The sequence below is a fragment of the Syngnathus scovelli genome, chromosome 14 (assembly GCF_024217435.2).
Source record: "Syngnathus scovelli strain Florida chromosome 14, RoL_Ssco_1.2, whole genome shotgun sequence".
NCBI lineage: Eukaryota > Metazoa > Chordata > Actinopteri > Syngnathiformes > Syngnathidae > Syngnathus > Syngnathus scovelli.
Window position 1 is genome coordinate 3,900,914 of NC_090860.1, and position 23,009 is coordinate 3,923,922.

Sequence of the window (23,009 nt, forward strand, 5' to 3'; positions counted from 1 at the left end):
CGTCATGCACCAGGCCTTGCTTGTCACCGGGCATGCCGCTCGTCCGGCGTCCCGGTCCTTCTCACCACTGTGCTGCCTGGGACTTTTCCCCTCGCTCAACTTACCACACGCATGCAGACAAGGAGACAGAAAGGATAGGCGTAAAGAGAGGAGAGGAATTTCCTGGCTACAAGTGCTTACGAGGAAGACGTCGAAGCAGAAGACTGAGACGCCACGCCATTTGGGAGAAAATCCAATATTTGGTTAAATGGCACAAAGTGTGTGAAACAGAAGAAAGCTTTTGTTTGTTTGAAGCACATAACATTTTCTATTTTTTCTTGTTTTTTATTATGTTTTTTTCCGTCCGTTTGCAATAATATCAGTTGAAGGGAAAAAGAAAAAAAATATTTACAGTGTTGAAAGCATGAAAATAGACGTGAAGATGAATCTATTGTAAAGTAATCGCACAAACACAAGAAAAAAAACATAAGAAAACAAAAAGTATCAATTAAGAGACCAGCGGAGCTCCCGATCCAAACCGCAGACACCGCCGGCCAGACGTTTCTGGGGAGGGGTGGGTTCTGCGGGACGTGGCTGATGGGGATGGGGGGGTTGAGCGTTAAGTGGGGATGATGCCATCACTCCGTAGGCCTCGCTTGAGCTCCAAGTCCTCCAACTTCTTCCAAAGTTCCTCGCGCTCCTTCTCCTTTTTCTTCTCCCTGGAGCCAACAGTCCACAACAAATCGCAATTTCATCCAGCACACTTGCTGTAAGGGGGCAGTCATTTATAACGGGTGGCCCTCAAGTGGCTACTGGCAAGTTGTCCTCAGTGCCACAGAGGAGAGGACCGGGACCAGGCACTTGCATATGCGGGCATTCTCGTTAGAGGATGATATGGATTGGCACACGCGGTCGCCACAACACTCAGGCTGACGTGTTTCTTACCGCTGGCGGTCTGACTTGTAGGTGGCGGTGAGTTCGTCGAATAAAGTACTGTTCATCTCCATGAAGGCCTTCAGTACGTTGTACACCAGTGCCACGATAGCCCTGAGGAACACCACAGGGGACGGTCACATTAGAATTACCACAGCAACAACAAAAGCCGCCCCGCCCGAACCAAATTGCCTCGCCCTGAGTTGGGCTGTCAATCGGCCTCTTTCCCCCCTCCGAGGCGGCCGATCCCAAGGATTTGGATGGTCATCGGATGAGCCCGTCGTTGCAGCGGACGAGCAAAACGTGGACAGCGAGCGGGCGGGGCCGGCCGGCTCGGAGAGTGGGAGAGATTCTTCTTGTGCGGCAGTTAGCATTAGCGACATTCAAGAGGAAGGAAGAAGCTACTTTTTCTTGCTCGAGAAAGCGAGGCGCGCTTTGCTTACGGGTTCCAGTGTTCTTTGGAGATGCGGTAGAGGCTGGCAAACATGATAGGCAGAATGACGCTGGAGTTTTCTTCAATCAGGCTCATGATGTACTCATTGTTCCAGTAGTAGAGCGCTCGCTCCGCCACCTGCGCACACACCGGCACCTCTGTTAGCTCGAGCGCAAAGGTGGCGCACGGGGCAAGGCAGACCTGGAAGTGCGGGCTGGACACGCATCTGGAAATCTGTTTGAAGAGCGGTTCCTGGATCTTGACAAACTGGGTGGGCTCAATCACATCCAGGATCTCCTCCAGCTCGCCCAGAAACATCACCTGAGGCAGCCACGCAAAGGCTTTCAAGCGGCGGAGACAAGAAATGAGAAGAGACGCGGTGGCTCACCTCTTTTTGACTGCAAGTCTTGGGCCAGAACTTGAGCAATCCTCGGATGACCTGAACAATTTAGTCAGAGTTAATGTCTAGCAATGCTTTTCAAATTTGGTCCCAGGGTGGCGACGCATACTCACAGGTTCTGTTAATGTGGGGTCTTTCTCTAGGAACTGTACAATGCAATACGCCAACTGTAGACAAGAGAGGAGACGGGCGGCGTCAGTCGGGACACCACGTGCGGGGCACCCGATATGCCATCTCGTCTCATCGGAGGCGCGTGTGTACCTGCGCGTGGAAGAGCGACAGACTGCGGACCGTGTGGAGCGGGATCAACACTTTGACCAGGAACTGTTTATGCTCCGCCTTCAGCGGCAGAGCAAAGCCATTGATTATACTGCACACAAAAACAAGCGCTCATCACCACTCTTGACAAAGGGTGACTCGGACTTGAGGTGATTTTATGGCTGGTTCCGAAAGCTGACTGAAGAACCGCTCAACTGCAATATTGAGAATAAAGCAGAAGCGCATTTTTTGACTTTGTGACGAGTGAAAATCTTGCACAACAATGCCGAGTTAAAACATGTCCAGGTCTTCGATACAGTCAGTACGGAAATGCATTGAAAATTAGGGTTTACATTTTACTGTTGTTTTGAATGGTAATGGTTGAAAACCACAAGCTGACTAGCGTTTTATTTAGCCTGTCCAACTTAAGTCTGTGCAATTGAATCAACAGGGGAGAGAGTCAGAGAGGAAAGGGTGTTTTGTTGTCAATGTTTTGCTGTTCTTTCAAAAGTTGGAGTAGTTAAGAACCATCAGCTGACAAGCTATTTGTTTAGCCAATGAAACGTCAGTACAAACGAAACAACGGAGGAGGGAGTGTAAGAAAGGAAGGGGTGCCGTGTGTGTGCGTGCGTGACAGACTGCGTGATTGGACGCTGCAATGAGGAGTAATGTCTTCTCTCCCGATGTGTTGTTAAGTAAAGTACTGAATGCATGTACTTTGTGGGGAGAACAAGTATTTGATACACTGGTGATTTTTCGGGTTTTCCCACTTGCAAAGCATGTAGAAGTCTGTAATTAGGTACTCTTCAACTGTGAGTCAGAAAAACAGACCTTAATATTTGGTGCAGAAACCTTTGTTTGCAATTACAGAGATCAGATGTTTCCTGTAGTTCTTGACCAGGTTTGCACACATGCAGCAGGAATTTTGGCCCACTCCTCCATACAGATCCCTTCCAGAACCTTCAGGTTTTGGGGCTGTCGCTGGGCCACACAGACTTTAAGCTCCCTCCAAAGATTCTCTACTGGATTCAGGTCTGGAGACTGGCTAGGCCACTCCAGGACCTTGAGATGTTTCCTACGGAGCCACTCCTTAGTTGCCCTGGCCGTGTGTTTTGGGTCGTTGTCATGCTGTAAGACCCAGCCGCGACCCATCTTCAAAGCTCTTACTGAGGGAAGGAGGTTGTTGGCCAAGATCTCACAATACATGGCCCCATCCATCCGTCCCTGAATACGGTGCAGTCGTCCTGTTCCCTTTGCAGAAAAGAATCCCCAAAGAATGATGTTTCCACTGCCATGCTTCAGAGTTGGGATAGTGTTCTTGAGGTTGTACTCATCATCATTCTTCTTCCTCCAAACATGACGAGTGGAGTTTAAACCAAAAAGTTCTATTTTTGTCTCATCAGACCACATGACCTTCTCCCAAACCTCCTCTGGATCATCCAGATGGTCATTTGCAAACTTCAAACAGGCCTTGGCTTGAGCAAGGGCACCTTGAGTGCACTGCAGTATTTTAATCCTGGATGGCGTAGTATGTTACTGATGGTTTTCTTTGAGACTGTGGTCCCAGCTCTATTCAGGTCATTGACCAGGTCCTGCCGTGTAGTTCTGGGCTCATTCCTCACCTTCCTCATGATCATTGATGCCCCATGAGGTGAGATCTTGCATGGTGCCACAGGCCGAGGGAGATTGACCGTTGTCTTGAATTTCTCCCATTTTCTAATAATTGCACCAACAGTTGTTGCCATCTCACCAAGCTGCTTGCCTATTGTCCTGTAGCCCATCCCAGCCTTGTGCAGGTCTACAATTTTATCTCTTATCTCCTTACACAGCTCTCTGGTCTTGGGCATCGTGGAGAGGCTGGAGTCTGATTGATTGTGTGTGTGGACAGGTGTCTTTTATACAGGTGACGAGCTCAAAAAGGTGCAGTTAATACAGGTGGAGAAGAGGCGGACTTCTTAAAGGAGAACTAACAGGTATTTGAGGGCCAAAATTCTTACTGGTTGATAGATGATCAAATACTTATGTCATGCAATAAAATGCAAATTAATTATTTGAAGATCATCTGCTGTGATTTTCTGGATTTTTGTTTTAGATTTTATCACTCACAGTTGGAGTACCTATGACAGAAATTACAGACTTCGACATGCTTTGCAAGTTGCAAAACCTGAAAAATCAGCAGTGTATCAAATACTTGTTCTCTCCACTGTAGTAGACCAATCACTTACTACAGCAATGTGGAGCTCAACCCAGCCATATATCAATATTTGACACGTTAACAATAACAAGGGGGCATGGCTTTTTCTTGGATAGCCCATAGACTAATAAATGACGACCTCTTGGTGAATGAATGAAACTTGTGCCATGACAAAGGTGAATAACAATACGTAGTAAACACATTTGCAAATGAACTCTATTTAACCATCTACTAACCTGTTGTATTTGTACAATTGTTTAAATGTTGTTACTGAGTAAGAGGTGGAGCAATGGATGATTTAAAATTAAGTAATTTTTAAGTAATTTAAGTACCGTAATTTTCGGACTATAAATCACGTTTTTTTTCATAGTTTGGGTGGGGGGGGCGACTTATACAAAGGAGCAACTTATATGTGAATGTTTTCACAAATTTTCAAAATTGAAAAAAAGAATCCGCTATAAACGAACCGCGATGTAGCAAGGGATTACTGTAATTTGAATTTCAAGTGACGTCAGCGGTTGTTTACATAAAGGACAAAGATTCGATCACAAGATGACGAAGATGACGAAGGGCCTCATGTACTACCGGCATCATTAGCGGCTTTGTTTGTAAGTGACACGGAGGACGAAGTGTTTGAAGGATTTAATGATTTGGAGTGACACAGAAGGTTTGAAAAACTATTATGGCTTTTACGCACGCCCGGTCCTACTCTACGGAGCTCTCTTTCACCTCCGTGGATGGAAGCCGGGGGCTGGCGCTCGGTCGGGTGGCTGTCCGGGGACAGTGGATGGGGCTCGGACATGGCTTTTACGCACGCCCGGTCCTACTCTACGGAGCTCTCTTTCACCTCCGTGGATGGATGTCGGGGGCCGGCGCTCGGCCGGGTAGCTGTCCGGGGACGGTGGCTGGGGCTCAGACATGGCTCTTACGCACGCCCGGTCCTATTCTATGGAGCCCTCTTCCACCTCCGCGGCTGGAAGTGCCATCTCCGGGGATGGAAGTCCATGCCGCCACACGCCTGGAAGTCAGCGCCGGTGCTTGGGGCCGTGTGACGGTGAACTATTTATGTTATAGTTATTTGATATATTTTATTTCGTGTCGCAACTTGTATATGTTTTTATCGTTACAGTTCAGTAGTTGTTGGTTCGTTGAACTTTTGTTTTGTTAAACCCTTCTAGTTTGTTAACGCTACAATATAGTTATATACAAGATCTGTGGAATAATGACGAGGCTGACGTCAGGGCGCACGCGCGGCATTGTTGACAAAGGACGAGGAATTTGATCGATGGATTTAATGATTTGGAGTGACACAGATGGTTTGACAATATTATTGCTCATATAATAGTTATTTGATATATAATCAACTCAACCACTCTAACAAGGCTCTCGGCTCTTCGTTTGTGTTTATGTCACGTTCGCATACCTATCGTTTAGCCTGTTGTTGCTCGTTCATGTCTGTTCTTGGTGTTGGATTTAGTCGAATAAATTTACCCCAAAATGCGACTTATACTCCGGAGCGACTTATATATGTTTCTTTTCACGTTATTGTGCATTTTATGGCTAATGCGACCTATATTCCGGAGCGACTTTTAGTCCAAAAAATACGGTAATTTTTTTCACATTAAACTTAATTTGAGTCAGTCAAATTTTGTCTCTCTAGTCTTCTTGGTCCTGGACGACTTTAGTTAGGGGGGCCCCTTGACATATTTTTGCCTAGGCCAAATAGAGGTCTGAACCGGCTCTGGGAATAAGGCCAAAGTGCTTCAGGGCTCAAATGGAATGGCAACGGGACTGCCGGCCTGCAATTTCTTCCCGTGGCACTAGAGGGGGCCGCATTTATACAACCACTCAACTTCTAACCTTGGCTTTTGTTTTCTCCAAGCTAACGCTGCACAAGCAGGACTAGTGGGGGTCCACATACCTGCCAAGGATCTCCAACAACTCTGCCACCCCGTTGAAATGCTCCGTCTCATAAACAAAACTGCAGGCGTCGGCATGAGAAGACAAGCAAAGAGAAACAAGGCAAAACCTTTGCAAATTGATCAAACACAAAATCGGGAGCATGCAAACGGGCAAACAAGACAAAAGTGTGCGCTGACCGTAGAAAAATATTATTGATCTGTTTTCGTATAAAAGCCCTCAGTCCCAGGAATTTGCCGTAGATTCTATGCAGAACCGTCTTCAGGTAGTCTCGCTCCCGAGGGTCCTCGCTGTCAAACAGCTCCAGGAGCTGGCGGGACACGGCAGAGGCACATTACATTAGGCCGCCACTTGGCGAGTGGTCCGTTACTTGTGTGAGTGACATTTTGGCACCACGGCTCCCCATCGGGTCACACAAATGTGAAGCTTTTGTTTTTTGGATTGTGTGGATGTCAACGCGTGGCAGTGTGGATGTGGCTGGGCGCACCTGCAGGACAAACTTCTGGTCTATGTACTTTTTGGCAATGCTGGGCTGGAACTCCTGGCTCTCCAAGAAGCGGATGAAGAATTCGTAGACCAGCTGAGGACAAGGACGACAAGGGCCGTCGGTAGCACAGACCTTGATGTAACGGAGCAGGCAGACCAAAAGCCGAGAGGCGCAGCGGGCGGAGCGAGGCCCAAAGCCAAGAGGCACAGTGGGCGAACAGGCACTCGCTCGCTCACCTGTAAGTGAGGCCAGGACGCCTCCAGCGTGGGCTCGTCCTCTTCGGGGTCAAACTCATTACTGTCGCTGGGCGGGAGGGTCCGGAATATATTGTTAGACACCTGGAAGCAAAAGGGGGCCAGGTGAGGACAGGGGATGGCGCTGGCGCCGGCACTGACGGTGTTGGCTCACCATTTTCACCACTTCGGGGTAGGCCTGCTCGGTCAGGTAGCCGCGGCTGACGGTGACGTAGTCCACCAGCTCGTTGAGCGTGGAGCGCTTGTACTCCTTCATCTTCAGGTCTGACAGCGTGTCCATGAAGTCAAAGACGGTACAGCACTGCTGCAGCTTCTTCAGGAACAGCTCTGGCTGCTCCGGCGCCGGCACATCTGCGGACGGCCAGACACACAGACAAATGTCAATCAATCAACGGGTATGCTCTTCCCAAGCGGCCACGTCGCTTCCCGACAGACAAACGGCAATTGAGCAACGGCATTCTTTATCGGGGATGCTTTCCCAAGCGGGCTTGGAGCCACGGGGAAGCCTGCATGCCGGATGTCGCCAACAGGTATTTTAAAATGGGGGGTCGCGCCCCTTCTGGCAGCAGTGGCCTTTCCCGGTTGGCAAGCGCAGAGTGGCATAACTTTGGGGAGGCGTTGCCGCGTACGGTGCTCAGAGGATGGTAAACCACACAAGTCCATGTGCTTGACTTGCAAAGACATCAAGGTAGCGCCACAAAATGTCCCTTCCACAACGAGCGCAAGCCGAGCTGCGCTTTCACCTCACTCACGGGATGAACGTTCCACTGACTGCGTCATAAGTTCTCTTTTCCATTGAGACAGCAGCCGGGGCCATTTCAAGGTTCGGAGTGACGGGCGGGCCTGGCAGGCCGGGCTAACTTTAACACCAGGGACACCCACCTGGAGCCCCGACGCCGCCGCTCCCTCGGCGGCGGCGAAATGCGGCGGTGAACGTGGCTTGGCTGCCAACATGCGGACGACAAGTTTGGCGGCGCGCCTCTTGTGGCTTGCTTGGAGCAAGTGTTGCCACCGGGGAAAATGTAAAGGGACACCCTGTGGCTCGGGTTTCTCTCGGGGGAGGGGGTCATGATGGTTGGCGGTCTCAGGCTGTCAAATGGGGCAGGTGGCCTTGCGCGTACGTCTCAATGCGGCTATTTTGAGGCCCTCTTCTTGAACCTGATGACCAAGAAGCTCAGACGGACATGGACAGACATGGCCACGTCGTGCCAAAATGTAGCCGGTGGGAAAAGCAAGATTCCCTGCAAAGTCGACAATAGAGCAGTGACTGACAGCCTCAGTCTAAGATCAAAGGTTCAAAGGTTTCTGGATGGCGAGGATCCATTCCGGACCATTGTGTGCCAAAGTCAGCGATGTTTGGACGGAGCGCTCGCAAACAGTTTTTTAAAGGAGAGAGAAACTTGTCAAAGTTATTTGCAGAGATGACAAATGTTTTCAATACAGGCAACAAGGGTTACTGACATTAGTCCACTATGACAAAAGGAACAGTGGACAAGATTTGCGTGTGCATTTATGTGGCACTTTGCCTCTCCTGGCTGCCCAGCTGGCCTTCAAGCTTTCGTGCTGATAAAAAGCGTTTGCAAAGAACATATAGAAAAAATGTTCATCATGGGAGTATGGATGAATGGATGGGGCCATCCGGGGCAACTTTGAGTGCGCTCGTAAAACCACTTTGCTGTCCCAAGAAGGCATCCGAGTCAATGAACGCAACACGCAGTCGTCTTCATCCAGATTGTCTTTGGAGTAAAATCAAAGTAAATCTTGAAGCAGTGCTCAATCATCAGCATGAAAAATGGAGAATGTTTCATATCAAGCCAGCCATACGCAGCGGCAATGTCAACGTGATGACGTGTCTTTCAGGCTCTGTTGCCATGACAACCGAGCAACGAGCGCCCTCACCACAAATGTCTTCAACTGCTGCACAAAAATTTAAAAGCTCTTCGGGAGCGATCCCGCTGCCGTACGGGCAATCTGTTTGCAATCGCCAGGGGACGAGAGCTTCAGAGTCATCACGCCTCGCTGGCCCCTCCAGGAAACTTTACCCTCGGCCGTCTTCCTCCTCGAGAACAGCCCAGTGGCCACATAAGGCACCGAATCCGGCCGGCTTCATTGTGCCCTTCCCTTCCGCTATCAATACAATTGCGATGTTTTAAAAAATGACATTTTCATGCTCTACTGCAGGGGTGTCAAACTCATTTTTTTCGCGGGCCACATTGTAGTCATAGCTTCTTTCGGAGGGCCATTATGACTGTCAACCCAAATAAATGTATGAGCACCTCATATTATATACAGTAAAAGCTACAAAACAAACTGACAAATAACTCGTTTTCAAATCAGACGAGTAAAAACTGGTCAAATATAAAAATAAAAAAAAGACATTATTAAAAGTGAAGACAATTTGCAATTCGAGTAATGACACACGAATTTGATGCACAATTTGTCTTCGCGGGCCACATAAAATGATGTGGCGGGCCGTATCTGGCCCCTGGGCCTTGAGTTTGACACCTGTGCTCTACTGCAAGAATTGCAATTCCCACGACAAAATAAGCAAGCGCGACATATTCTCGGCCAGAGACGCCGTTTCACTATTTGCGTTGGACTGCGCCGATTCAGTTCAAAGTAAGCAGCCCAGGGCACGTCTTTGCGGGATGCCTCTCGCGAGACTATGTTTTGCCGGCCCTTTGAGTCAGTTTAATGCCTGCTTAATGCCTGTTATTTCTGCGACCGCTGCGGCTTTGCTTTACATGAACAGATAGATGGGTGCCCACCTTTTTGGGTGCTACGATGTAGCAAGATGGCGCCCTAGCAACGTCATGTCGTTGCGAGCTGGGGGCGGCCGCAACTCGGTTCGTGGGGAAAAGCTTTAGGCGAATCGATGAGCAGAACAATCCAGAGTTTGAGATTAAGAAGGCCTGAGCAGCAAGACTTGGTACGCACGCAGGTACGCATGCACGTAGGCAGCAGCGGAGGCTTACCCTTGAGCAGCGGCAACGGCGTGAGCTCGATGGGTTTGCCCTGGGAGCGGAACTGGGACGAACTCTGTGAGCGCTTCTGCTTGGCCTTCCTGACAGACTTGCGGGAAAAGCCATCCACTTTGTCCACCGATGGAGGCGTGGTAGCTGCTGAGGACATCGCCCTGCTAGGGAACAAGCGCGGCCACATGTTACTATTGAAAGCACACAAAAAGGACAAGCTGCGCTACGTTGAGGAGGCGTGGCGCGCTTCGACCTCCAAGTCGGCCGACAGCTCGCAAGCGCAGAGGCAATGCCGACATTGGCTCGCAAGGAGCTTCAAACGGGCCAGGACCTCAGCAAAGTGCAGCAAGGTGTGCTGACTTGCCACAGCCGCCGAGCCGTGACTTCCCCTTGTTTGCATTAAAGCCCCGGACGGCAACGCAACAAGGCCTGGTCCCTTATGATATTACAACACCATCTAACACGCACTGCCAAAAAAACAGCTGCTGCTTAATCTTGAAGGACCCCCCTTCAATCCATTTTAGGGAGTGTGAGATAACACTTTTTACCCAGACCGATAGAACGAGGACTTGAACCTTTAGTAATCACCGATAGTGCCCATACCATGAGTGTTTTGAACCCCTGCTAAAAAAGTGACAGATCATTTTAAATAAATACCAATATATCCAACAGCAATTTTCCTTCAAATTTAAATTTATAGTTCCTGATTGTAAATGACCACATGAGCTCAGAACTCGGAATAAAGCCGATACCCAATTTGATCCTTTGAAATTGTTCATACAAATCACGCAAGGAAAAAGTGTTAGGGATCCAATCCAACTGAATTTCTATCGCGCATTTTACAAACGCCGCAGCTATATCAAAGCGCTTCACATTTAGCAACGGGTCAATCACTGCATACACGTGTTGAGATGAAACCAGGCGGCGGCGTGGAGCCCAGGAGGACGGCGCCTGAGTGTGTGACGTCACCAAAAATCTGGGATTAGCTCACAAGGCTAAGAAGGGCACCTCGCTGACGTCTTCCCAATCAAAGAGCCAAACATAGCGGCCGTCTGATGCGCCGCTAATCGGCACACGCTGTGCGTCGCCGCGGCAACAACAGGCCTTTCCTACCAGAACTGCCGCTCTGAAAAAAGACAACACCATTATCGATCCTAAAAAGGTGCTGACTCATCACGCCTTGACCGTGTGGTAAATGAGACATGTACCAACGAACATCAATGCTGTGCGGCGGCAGCCATTTTGATGATATTTGCCGCCCATAGCAAAACACCAGAAGCCAATCGACAAGCTCCAATAAACTCGTGCACGCAAACTCATCATCCCGATCAAACAAACGCTCTTCCTGGCCTCACCTGTGCGGCAGAGGGGCGGCGCCCTCCCCGTGCACTACCATCCGTCCCTCGCTGTCTCCCTGACAAAAACAACCACGGTCACCGTGAGAAGCGCACGACGGCAAAATCAAGGAGAAGCAGAGGAAGGAGGAGGGGAAGGACGATGCGAGAGACTTTGGCTCTTACATAAGCAGCCTGAAAGGGGGGGGGCTTACAGCAGGAAAAGAAGGGGGGGCAGAGGCCCGGACACAGAAAGACCAGAGAGACACAAAGAAGGGAAGAGAGGGCGAGAGAGAAGGACAGACAGAAAAGAGAGCGAGGGAGAGGAAGCAAGAGGAAGGCCTGCTCCAACAGGAAGCCACACACTCACACGCGCACGCACAGACGCGTGCGAGCCTTATTAAAGCTGCAACTCATGATTATTTGAATGACAGATTCCTGCGTCAATAGTGTCAATGAATGGGACAAAAAAAAACTCAACTACCTTTTCAGAAATGTGTCCATTCTTTCTTTAACTTCATTTGTCATTTATTTTGTGCTTTCCTTCTCTTGATGGAGGAATAACATCAAGCAGAGTGCAGAAAAGGCACCAACATGGCATTTTTTTGCCAGTCTTTGCTTTCCAAGGCAAAGCGGTCGTTTGCAAATGTCCTACTTCGGCCGACAATTATTAGCACTTTTGTTTTGCTTTGTTTTCCCAGAGTGTCAAGCAGATTGTTGTTCTCCCATGTCGGGCCCTAAAAATGCCAAGCAGGCAAGTGGTCTTGCAATGTTCAACTCATTACGGGGCTGTTCCTCAGCCAACCATACAAAAGTCAACATGCGCGCGCACACACACACGTTTTCCCACAGGATATGCTTCCTTTGAGCAGAGGTGGGCCACCACGCCATGTGACTGCAATGCAGGCAGGCCTGGCCCGAGAACCAATTTTTATGGATGCCCTATTTTATCGAGGGCGAAACAGTGGGAGAAGAGAAGCTGACACGGAGTACCACGTTAGGGCTGCACTACATTGAAAAAATATTGCTGCGGTGATTATTGGCCGCATACTTCAAAGACAAAAGTTTCTTATGGAATCGTTTGCTTTTGTCCAAGTCGGACCGGTCAATTGTGTTCGCCATCCAAGCGAGCGGCGTAGCCGCGGCCCGAGATAGGCGGAGGTCGATGCAGGCCAAGACACCATCATCAACGAAAACTAGGAGCCGTCCAGCCAGCGAGCGCTTTCCAACATGCAGTCACGGTTTCATGTTCAGAGCGCAGAGTGGGTGGAGCCTGCTATTTTTACAAGCATCCAACTATGCTTTGGCCATACAGAGGCCAGTTTCCTCAAAGAGGAACGTCATGCCAAGCAAACATCGGCCTGGGGGGGCACACATCACCACTGTGTCTGCTGCAGAGAGCCGCCCCCCAGAAACAACCACCACAAACAGCAGAGTCGTTGCAACAGAGTCCATCTTTGAGCAAAAATCACTCGAGGACATCCTTTGTCAGCGCAGTTGGCTATCAATTCTCAAACAGATTGAACATTTGCATGGAAAACAGGCGTCAAGTCAAGGCCAGAAGAATCAAACACTGCCACAAGTTCAGCTTGGGCAGAGGGAAGGAGGTATTTCTTAAAAATGAGCCGCCATTGGTTGTTGGCTTTTTGGGGTGGAATGTGACGGGCAACAAACGGAAACACATTCATCTGACACAACACATCGTCGTGGCTGCCTGCAAATAGGTCAGCTTTGGGATCACTTGAACCTGGCCGGATCTCGCTCAGACTAAGTGAGGCGAGCTCACCGTTGCAAGACGCTACTCGGCTCCCGTCTGCGCTCAAGAACAAAACGTGAAACGAGTTCCTCGAGATTGTACGCCCTTTCCTTTGGTGCCCATGGGCTTTCCAATGGCGGCGTGAAGATTGTGAAACCCCGCCCATTCCATCCATCCATCCATACCGCGTGTCCCCACGGGGGTCGCAGGCTGTCCCAGCAGTCATCGGGCAGTAGGCGGGGGCCACCCTGAACTGGTTGCCAGGCACACACAGAGACTAATAACCATCCGCACGCGGACCCACACCTAGGGGCAATTGGGGGTGCTCAATCGGACTACCAAGCAGTTTTTGGGATGTGCGAGGAAACCAGAGTGCCCGGAGAAAACCCACGCGAGGAGGGGGAGAACATGCAAACTCGACACAGGGAGGGCTGGAGGTGGAATCGAACCCACACCTTCTTAACTGTGGGGTGAACGTGCCACCTATCATGAAAGCCCGATTCAAGCAAAATACAGTCACACCCCAAACCTTGACACCAAGTGACTTTGCTTTGCATTAAGACAAAAGCCAGGAATCGGAGCATTTTCACAGGTTTTTCTGATAAAGTCGTCAGGCAGCATTGGCAGGCGCACGGCCGGGATAAGGCGTTCTTCTTGGCTTTGGCGAGATGACACCAGATAGACTCGTGCCACCCAATACGTGCTTTGGGGTGGCTGGTGATGGACATAATTTTAATGATTGTGGATACATTGCTGGCACGCAAAATGGTTGCACGCATGCCTGACATTTGCTGCTGTTGGTCCAAGTGTCCAAACAAAAAATCATTTATTTCCAATATTAGAATCTTCTCTACATGTACACCAGGCCTAAGTGTTTGGAGATATAGTGGTAATTTCCCCTGCCAGCAATCTTCAACCTGATTACTTTTAACTCTTCTTACTCGTGCTGCATTCCAGACCAAGTGGCAAACTTGCGTGCATTTGTCTTTAACAACATGAGTCAGTGACGTCCCATCGCAACTGAAACCAAGGGCCTGCCTGAGCGTGATAACTGTTGACGGATCGTGTACACGTTTTCGCGACAAAATCGGGAATTGTTGTAGCGGAGCTTTCCACAAGGTTAAGCAAACTGACTGCAGCCGGGCTCTTTGAGGCTCTCTTTCCAGCTCCTTTCTGGCCTACCGAGCTCCAGCCTTCCAAACTTGACAGCTAGCACTTAGCCACTTGACACGGTAACCTCCCGTTTGGCTACTTGATTGACCTGGTTGCCGTTGGCCGCAGTTTGCCGGCCGCTCGATTTCCACGCGCACGCGAGACATCTGCGGGGCGTCAGGCAACTTTGATTACGAAGAGTTACCCCAAATATGGAAATGCTGCTGCTGTCTCGCAGCTAGGCGAAGCTAAGATGAGGGGAGCCGAGCGGAGCGGCTAACGAGTTGGTTGGCTAGCTAGCTAGCTAGCTAGCTGTTATCGCGCTAGCACGTCGTCGTTCCCGACCAAGCATAAGACAACATCATCAGGACACGAACGAACACATGAAACACAAATCAAGTCAGTAAGGTTCTGCTGAGCCGAAACACTTTACCTGGGCGGGTTCGGACGGTCACCCATCATCCCAGACGTAAAAACCGAGGCGGAGCTAATGCTGCTAGCGATAGCTGACACACTGACGGAGGGGAGGGGGGCACTGAAGCCCAGGCTGGACGCGCCGTCCCGAGTCCCGACAAGGCGCTGTTAGCTCCACTTGGGGGCGGAGGAGAAGGAGATGGTGTGGGGGTGGGGGAGTACTTTACCTTGATCGTCTGCGCTTCGCTACGGAGACGATGGCGAGGATTTATCCTATGTTTGGGAATCTAGCGGGCTGGGGTGGGGGTGGGGGGGGCGGGAGAGCGGCTAAATTGCGGGGCTACCTCCAGCTCGGTGCGGCCAGCCTTTCCCAAGCGGCAGCGGAGTAGGAGGAGGAGTTGGAGGAGGAATGAGGCAGATTGTCGGCCTGCGGCGGGTCTCCTGCCGAGCGAACAACCCTCAAACTGCCATGGAGAAAGCCAAAGATGGCTTTTACATTCCCAGTCCTTCCGCTTTGCGTCCTGCTGCTGATGATGATTATGATGATGCTGACGCTCGCGTCCGGCTGCGAAGGTCCTTCTCCTCTCGAGTCGGAATCTGTGTTGCTGCTTTTCGGCACCTATTGTCAACACCACCGCACACACTACGCAAAGCACACGAACGTGCTCGGTATCTCCCGTCACGCCCATTGGTCACCCGGGGCGACAACCGCCATTGCGATTGGAAGACGAATGCGTCAGTCATAGGGTGGAGCGGGGCTAGGTTGTGACGTTGCGGGTCCGGCAGAGGAGGAGCCCGCAGCAAACAAGGAAAGAAAAAAAGGCTCTGACGCAGGCTGGGAGAGAAGGAGCTCGACGTTAGTTGACTCGGAATGAGGACAAACCTGTCCACAGCGGCCCTGCCCCTGCTGCCGCCATTCTCATTCTTCAGCGCTACGAGCATTAACCGCCAGATTAAAGCTATCAACATGGTGACGCCACTCACCACATTTGAATTTTTTTTTTTTTAAATGCTTTGGAAGTCACTATCGCTGGACGTGGGCTTGACTTGGCAGGTTTGCCACGGTCGTGGGCGTTCACACGGGGGTCTTGACCCGGTAAATCCTGACTGGGCAAAAGGCGGGATACACCCCAGACCGGTCGCCACCCAATGCCCCGCTTACATAAGTAACGTACTGATGAGCTGAAAGCCAGGGGTGGTGAAAAATCTTGAAATGCAGTGTTAATGCATTTGAAAAATTCCACAATCAGTTCAAGATCAAATACTTTATTTTGTTGAGACTTATTGGTTCACTTTGTCAACGGTTTTCAAAAAGAAAAAACATTAAGTCAGTCAGATGCAATGGAAGTAGCATGAGGAGTTCACCACAGCCCGATATTCACTTTGTAGCTAAATCACGTCAGGTATGTGTCGCCTTGTAGAACGTTTTCTCCTGAGTTAAAAAATGTTGTTTTTTGGATTTTGATGCAAGTAATCCCAGGTTAAAATACAATTTAAAGATAAGTACATGTATTTTGTTATTACAGTGGCCTATTTTTGGATTTCCACTATTACGTGCGGACTCCATTTGAGTTTAAAGGCAGAAGAATTCTCGTTGTCCTCTCCTCCCCCCGGTTTCCATAGCAACAGCCGGGCGTCCTCCCCACCGGTGATTAGCATCCCCCTGGCCTCGTCCCACGCGAAGCACCTGACAGTGGCAGCGTGTCCCCCGTGGAGGCTCGCAAGAAGATGCAGCCCGTCGCCGTCGCACTCCATCAGGCAGACGTCGCCGCCCTTGTCCCCGCCCACCACCAGCAACTTGCCTGCTCCTTCCAGCCAAGCCCCACCCACCAGGTAGTCCAGGCGCCGCCCGCCCGGCACCAGTTCCAGGCGGCGCACGTCCGGGCAATTATAGACAGCAAGGGGTCGGTCAGTGTCCAGCTGGCGCAGGTCCCACAGGCGCAGTCCCTCGTCGGGGCTGAGGCACAGCAGGTGGCTGCCGTCGGCCTCCGCCCAGCACACGGACACCGCCGCCGAGTCGTCCTTGCATGTGCAGAGCAGCGCTTCCTCCTCTGAGCCGCGTCGCAGGTCGAACACGTTCACCAGGCCATCGGAGGAGCCCGACGCCAGCCGGTCCTTGTCGTGCGGATGGAAGCGCACCTGCGTGATGTCATCGCTGTGCGACTCAGAGTACACGCCCAGCGGGGCTGTGTTGGGCTTCCTGCTGTCCCAGAACATCAACAGGCTGTCTTCGTCCACCACCTGAGCCACGCAAAAGACAAGGAGAAAAATCAACCGGAGACACACAAAGCTCTGACATGCTTTGCCAACCAAAACTTTCTTCTACACATTCCCCCTTTTGGGGTGGATGGCCCCAAGACAAACTCATGTGATGAGACCAGTCCTTGAGTAATTGGAGTCATGCGCGAGGAATCTTTGATTTGATGGCCACTGTCAGGAAGACCAGCCGCAGTAACTACGGTTGCATGCTCTGCGGGACCAAGGTGATGAGAAGGCCCAATTCAGAATAAAATCTTTGCAAAGATTACAGTCCATGAAGACGGATGCCTTGGAAGTGGTTTCTGGCAGGGCGCGGCGGCTCAATGGACCCGTCTTGCCGTCTGGTGGTTCATACGAGTTCAAAAACAACAGAGCGCTTGGCTTTGTTGTTTTCCTGCTGGAAAAACAAGACTCAAACCGCCAAAACGAAAATGCTGTTGGCAACAGGCAGCGAGCCAGTTTAAATTCAGAGGTGACCAACTCAAATGGAGCGCAAACTCAAAGTGGGTCCTGTGGTTCTGGCATCACTCGCTTGTGCTTAGGCAAAAAAAAGCGAGAAATGAAAACCCACAGGCCGTTCATTTTTCAGTGAAGCGTCTTGCTTTCTTTTGTCGTTTGACAAGGACAAGTGTGAGGGGCAGTCCCAGAGCGGCAACTCATGACAAATGAAATGCAAACTTTCTTTCAGTTGCTTTCCCAGCATCATCTGACTGGTTGTCCACCTTTGGGCTGGTGACCAGTCCACCTTTCATCTCTGTAAGTGCCCTGGCATGAACTCACGACCATTCCATCACGTGCAAGTCCAACGTAATGCTGAGTGGCAACAGGTCTGTCCTTTGCATGCTTGTGCCCTAATATTGAGTGCGTGGTGACCAGTCCCCCTTGTTCTTATTTTTTTTGCCTTTACCTGCACTCTTAATCTGTCCTATGTCCTGAACCTATGCCCCACGAGTCGTCTCCTTTGTGCTCTCACGCCACGAGACGGCCCGGTCCAAGACGACGGGGTATACTGACCGAAGTGCCGGCGCAGAGCAGCACGTCGCCACAGCTAAGGTCAAAGCTACAGAAGCTGTGGGTCCGGTCGCCACGGAAGACCTGGGCTGCGGCACCGCCGGGGCGGCGGACGTCCCAGGCCCGGACCGTCCCGTCCTCGGATGCCGAGTAGAGGAGGTCGTGCCCCGCATGAGCAAAGGTCAGCCCGCACACACGGCCGATGTGCCCGCGACACTCGCCCACCAGTCGCAGCGTGGCCTGGTCGTAAAGCCGCAGCGCCAGGTCAGAACACGATGCGGCCGAGGCGGCACCGGCTGGGTGCAGCGCCATGTCCAGGAGGTAGATGGGTTCGTCAGAAACGCACGCAAACTTCTTTGGCCACCAGGCCTCCATGCTCGCCTTGCGGCTCCGGAGAAGCACCGCGTCAAAGCGTAGGCCCACTTCACAGCTAACTGGTAGCTTGCTTGTTGCCGGATTCAAAAGAGATTATGGCCCACAAAGGGAGAACAATGGCCAAAACCTGAAACAAACAGTCAACAAAAGATACACGAATAATGCAAAAAAAGACAACAAATTTTGGATCGATTTAAAAAATGGATGAAAACTACACTGACTTTTATACATACAAACATATATATATATCCATTGTCTGTACATAAATTGTAATTTGTTAACTTGGAAGAAAAACACAAAAGTCTTTAGTTTTTAGATCTGACGAAAATAGAGACGTTGAATACCACCGTGAATACCAGAACCAGTACTTAACTATTAAGTAATTTATATACCACCAAGTTGTCCTGGCATAAAATGTTCCCCCAAAAACAAATTGTGGAAATTGTATGCATCAAAAGTACGAGCGGGAGCAATAACGTGGAAAATTATTAGAAAATTCATTGAAAAAACACTCAGTGGTTAAATAAAAAATAGTCTACAATATTAGCTGAAAATATAATAAATACGAAAAGATTAGAAATTGAGAACGCACATTTTCTTTAGCTGCAAATACAAAGAAAGTTGCAGAATGCATATGTATTTTTTTTAAATTAGAAAAACATAAAACAATTTGGAAAAAATTGTAAATCGTTCATTGTAAAGCATAAGATAGTAAGTGGGGGTGGTTAAATGTAAAGCTAAGTAAGCTAAGCTAGGGTACTAATAAACACGCGCAAACACACAGTCGTGCCCAGGTTGGCAGTTGTTCATCATTTCTTCCGTCAAAACAAACATTCGCACAATGAAGAACTTACTTCGAGGAGTTTAGACTCGTTTCCACTCGCAGGACGACGCAAGAATGACGACTCGAACAACACACGAATCCACCAGAGATAGTGCACGCAGATGACTGTGTCACGCCGACCGGAAGCCCGGAAACCCAAACGAACAAGGTTTCCGCTTCGCGAAAACGGCCGAAGATGATTATGATTTTTTTAAATTATGTTAGGTTACGGATTTTAGTTATTGATCTGACTCCAAATTGCGATCAACACTTAACACATAAATTGCTCTGTCCTAATCCACACACTGGCGCACCTAACAATTTTGCGAGTTCGTTCTGTCAAAGAGAAGACCAGTAGATCAATCAGACCAAATTTACCAATTGTTTATTCCTGACAAAGCACACTAATACAGGCCTGCGTCCCGGGTCCCTCACACAAAACTCGTGCGTTTTTGTGACCACCAAAAGACGACACATTCTTCCGGGTTGCCCAGTTTTGAAGAAACACAATATGAATATTAAAGCATGCAAAATATTGTGAGATGATTGGTCGATGGCCATCTCCTCCCCGTGTCGGTGTTATCGCTGAGGTCAGGCGGTTGGATTTTCCCGCGAAGCCCGACCACATAGACGTGCTGTTGTTCTCGTCCGGTACTCCCTGTCTGGGTCTATTCCACAACACTTCAAAGAAAACAAGTTCATGCAGTTTGCCTGGACATTCTTCGCCACCCACCAATCCACACGAGCACTCCAATACTAGATATTATATTAATATGATTATAAGTTTAACACAACCTTAAAAATATGTTTGCAAACTGCCGAAAGCACATTTCCCTTTAATTATGAATACTACTTGGGAATTCTACGTGGCGATTCAGTCGGACCTTAGGTCACTTTAGTTGCGCGTTCGTTTGTAAATCGTTTTGTAACGCAAACGCAAATTCTGAGGTTGTGTGTGGAGAATCCAGGCGACCTCAAAGTAATTATTGTACGATTTAATTCCAACACGTGGATGAATTGGGTTGAGGTAGGTTGCGGCAGTGCCGCCGTTGTGGCGGACGTCCTAGGCCCGGACCAAACATTGATGTGGAACACTGTACACTCTACGGTACAACTGGGGCAGCTAGCATGCAATCGAGCAGACTTGGCCATTGTAAAGGGTGGAAAATCACGAGAAGGAGGAATCTGTGTTTATATCCGTGACGATTGGTGTCGGGACACTGTAGTAGTATTCAAACACTGCTCGCCACTGGCGGAGTTTATGATCATAAATCATCGTCCTTTTTACCTGCTGTTAGGTTACGGATTCTAGTTATTGATCTGACTCCAAATTGCGATCAACACTTAACACATAAATTGCTATGTCCTAATCCACACACTGGCGCACCTAACAATTTTGCGAGTTCGTTCTGTCAAAGAGAAGACCAGTAGATCAATTAGACCAAATTTACCAATTATTTATTCCTGACAAAGCGCACTAATACAGGCCTGGGTCCCGGGTCCCTCACACTAAAACTCGTGCGTTTTTGTGACCGCCAAAAGACGACACATTCTTCCGGGTTGCCCAGTTTTAAAGAAACACAATATGAATATTAAAGCATGCAAAATATTGTGAGATGATTGGTGGATGGCCATCTCCTCCCCGTGTCGGTGCTATCGCGGAGGTCAGGTGGTTGGAATTTCCCGCGAAGTCCAAGACACATAGACGTGCTGTTGTTCTCATTCCCGACCTTGAGGTGTTCTCTCGTACCGGTACTCCCTGTCTGGGCCTATACACAACACTTCCAAGAAAACAAGTTCATGCAGTTTGCCTGCACATTCTTCGCCCCCCACCAATCCACACGTGCACTCTAATACTAGATATTAATATGATTATAAGTTTAACACAACCTTAAAAAATATGTTTGCAAACTCCCAAAAGCACATTTCCCTTTACTGCCAAGGGAAATTACTGCGATTCTGCTAGTCGCAGTATACATCCGGCCTTCCAACATTAACAGCGACAGGAACACGGCTCTTAGTGAACTGTACCAGGCTGTCAGTGAACAACAGACGGCACACCGTGACGGTTTCACCATCTTCGCTGGGGATTTTAACCATGCAGACCTAAAGACTGTTTTTCCTAAGCTACACCAGCAAGTTGATTTTCCAACAAGAGGAGACAGCATCCTGGACCTGGTCTACACTACACATAAAAGAGCTTACAAAGCCACCACCCCTCCCCCACATTGGACTTTCTGACCATATCACTGATATGCTAATGCCCGCAAACAGACAAAGAGTGAAAGCATCCCGGCCGGTACGCAAGCGGGTAAGAGTGTGGCCTGAGGGAGCCTCTGATGCTCTTTGAGACTGCTTTAACACAACAGACTGGGAAATGTTTAAGCAGGCAGCCACTTACAACAATCAGACAGTCATAGAGGAGTATGCAGCCAATGTAACCTCTTACATCACGAAGTGCATTGTTGATGTGACCCACACACAAAATACATAATCACTCGGGCTAACTGGAAGCCATGGGTGACAGGGGATGTCCTCGGGCTGCTGAGGGCGAGAGACAAAACCTACAGAGCTGGGGATGAAGCTGGCATGAGAACAGCGAGGGCCAACCTGTCCCGTAGCATCAAGGAGGTGAAAAAGGAATTCACTTGCAATATAACCACCCACTTCAAAGACAGCAGGAACGCACGAAGCCTCTGGCAGTGTATTCAGGCCATCACGGACTAGAAGCCCGCGCCACAGAGCTGTGAGAGCAACATCCCTCTGCTCAACTATCTGAAACGATTTTTTGCTCGCTTTGATGCTCAAAACAGCACTTGCCCACAGAAGACCCCTGTCCCTCCACACGAGCAGCCCCTGTGCCTCTCTGCCCATAGCGTGACGAGGACACTTGCTGCTATCAACACCCGTCAGGCAGAAGGCCCAGACAACATCCCAGGTCGAGCGCTGAAGGACTGCGCTGAGGAGCTTAAGGGTGTCTTCACAGACATCTTTAACACTTCCCTGAAGCAAGCCATTGTCTCATCATGTTTCAAGGCTGCCACCATCATACCTGTGCCGAAGAAAACACCCATCATCATATCATCATGAAGTGCTTTGAGCGGCTTGTCATGACACACATCAGATCTGTTCTCCCCCCCACCTCCCCTTCCAGTTTGCATACCAAGCCAAACGGTCCACAGAGGATGCAATTTGCTCTGCCCTCCACTCAGCCCTCACCCACCTGGAAAAAAGAGACTCGTATGTGAGATTGCTGTTTGTAGACTTCAGTTCTGCATTCAACACCATTGTACCACAACAACTCATCTGCAAACTCGACAAACTGGGACTCAGTACCTACCTCTGCAACTGGCTACTGGACTTCCTCTGTCAGAGGCCTCAAGTAGTACGTGTTGGCGACAATATCTCAAGCAGCATCACACTGAGCACGGGGGCCCCCTAAGGCTGCGTGCTCAGTCCGCTGCTCTTCACCCTGCGGACGCATGACTGCACTGCAACCTACAGCAACAACCGCATAGTGAAATTTGCTGATGACACGATTCTGGTGGGTCTCATCACCAAGGGCGACGAGACTCAATACAGGTTGGAGGTCGACCTTCTGATCACGTGGTGCAGAGACATCAACCTCCTGCTGAACGTCAGCAAGACCAAGGAGATTGTTGTTGACTTCCGGAAGGGTCACACCCAACACCTGCCACTGACCATCGATGGTGCTGTGGTGGAGAGAGTGAGCAGCACCAAATTCCTGGGGGTGCACATCAGTGAAGACCTCTCCTGGACCATCAACACTGCCTCACTGGCTCAAGAAAGCTCTGCGTCACCTGTACTTCCTGCGGAAACTCAGGCAAGCAAGTGCTCCACCAGCCATCATGACCACATTCTACCGAGGCACCATTGAGAGCATCCTCACCAGCTGTGCAGGGTGGAGGCTGCACTGAATACAACAGGAAAGCCCTGCAGCGCATAGTGAACACAGCTGGAAGGATTATTGGTGCTTCACTCCCCTCCCTGAAGGACATTTACACCTCCCACCTCACCCGCAAAGCGCCCAC

The 23,009-nt window shown here is 49.8% G+C and overlaps 2 protein-coding genes across 11 annotated transcripts; both read right to left on the reverse strand.

Moving 5' to 3' along the window:
- Positions 1–303: 303 nt before the first annotated feature.
- On the reverse strand, positions 304–15,146 carry LOC125981410 (serine/threonine-protein phosphatase 2A 56 kDa regulatory subunit epsilon isoform). Of its 10 annotated transcripts, none has more exons than XM_049741495.1 (14): positions 14,509–15,144; positions 9,834–9,997; positions 7,013–7,209; positions 6,841–6,942; positions 6,605–6,697; positions 6,297–6,427; positions 6,119–6,178; positions 2,007–2,115; positions 1,859–1,912; positions 1,734–1,784; positions 1,547–1,666; positions 1,356–1,483; positions 925–1,026; positions 304–698 (listed from the first exon to the last, which is right to left on the reverse strand). In XM_049741495.1, exons 1-14 carry the CDS (start codon positions 14,535–14,537, stop codon positions 599–601), a joined length of 1,440 nt encoding a protein of 479 aa, XP_049597452.1. In that variant the 5' UTR covers positions 14,538–15,144; the 3' UTR covers positions 304–598. The 10 variants fall into 10 exon arrangements, with proteins under 10 accessions (XP_049597452.1, XP_049597451.1, XP_049597450.1 ...); XM_049741494.2 differs by lacking the exon at positions 14,509–15,144 and adding an exon at positions 11,189–11,601; XM_049741493.1 differs by having other exon boundaries at positions 1,356–1,666; positions 14,834–15,146.
- A 593-nt stretch (positions 15,147–15,739) lies between these two features.
- wdr89 (WD repeat domain 89) lies at positions 15,740–19,816 on the reverse strand. Its single transcript, XM_049741497.2, has 3 exons — positions 18,989–19,816; positions 17,763–18,261; positions 15,740–16,730 (listed from the first exon to the last, which is right to left on the reverse strand). The coding sequence occupies exons 2-3, from the start codon at positions 18,132–18,134 to the stop codon at positions 16,020–16,022; spliced, it is 1,083 nt and encodes a 360-aa protein (XP_049597454.1). The 5' UTR covers positions 18,135–18,261; positions 18,989–19,816; the 3' UTR covers positions 15,740–16,019.
- Positions 19,817–23,009: the final 3,193 nt, after the last annotated feature.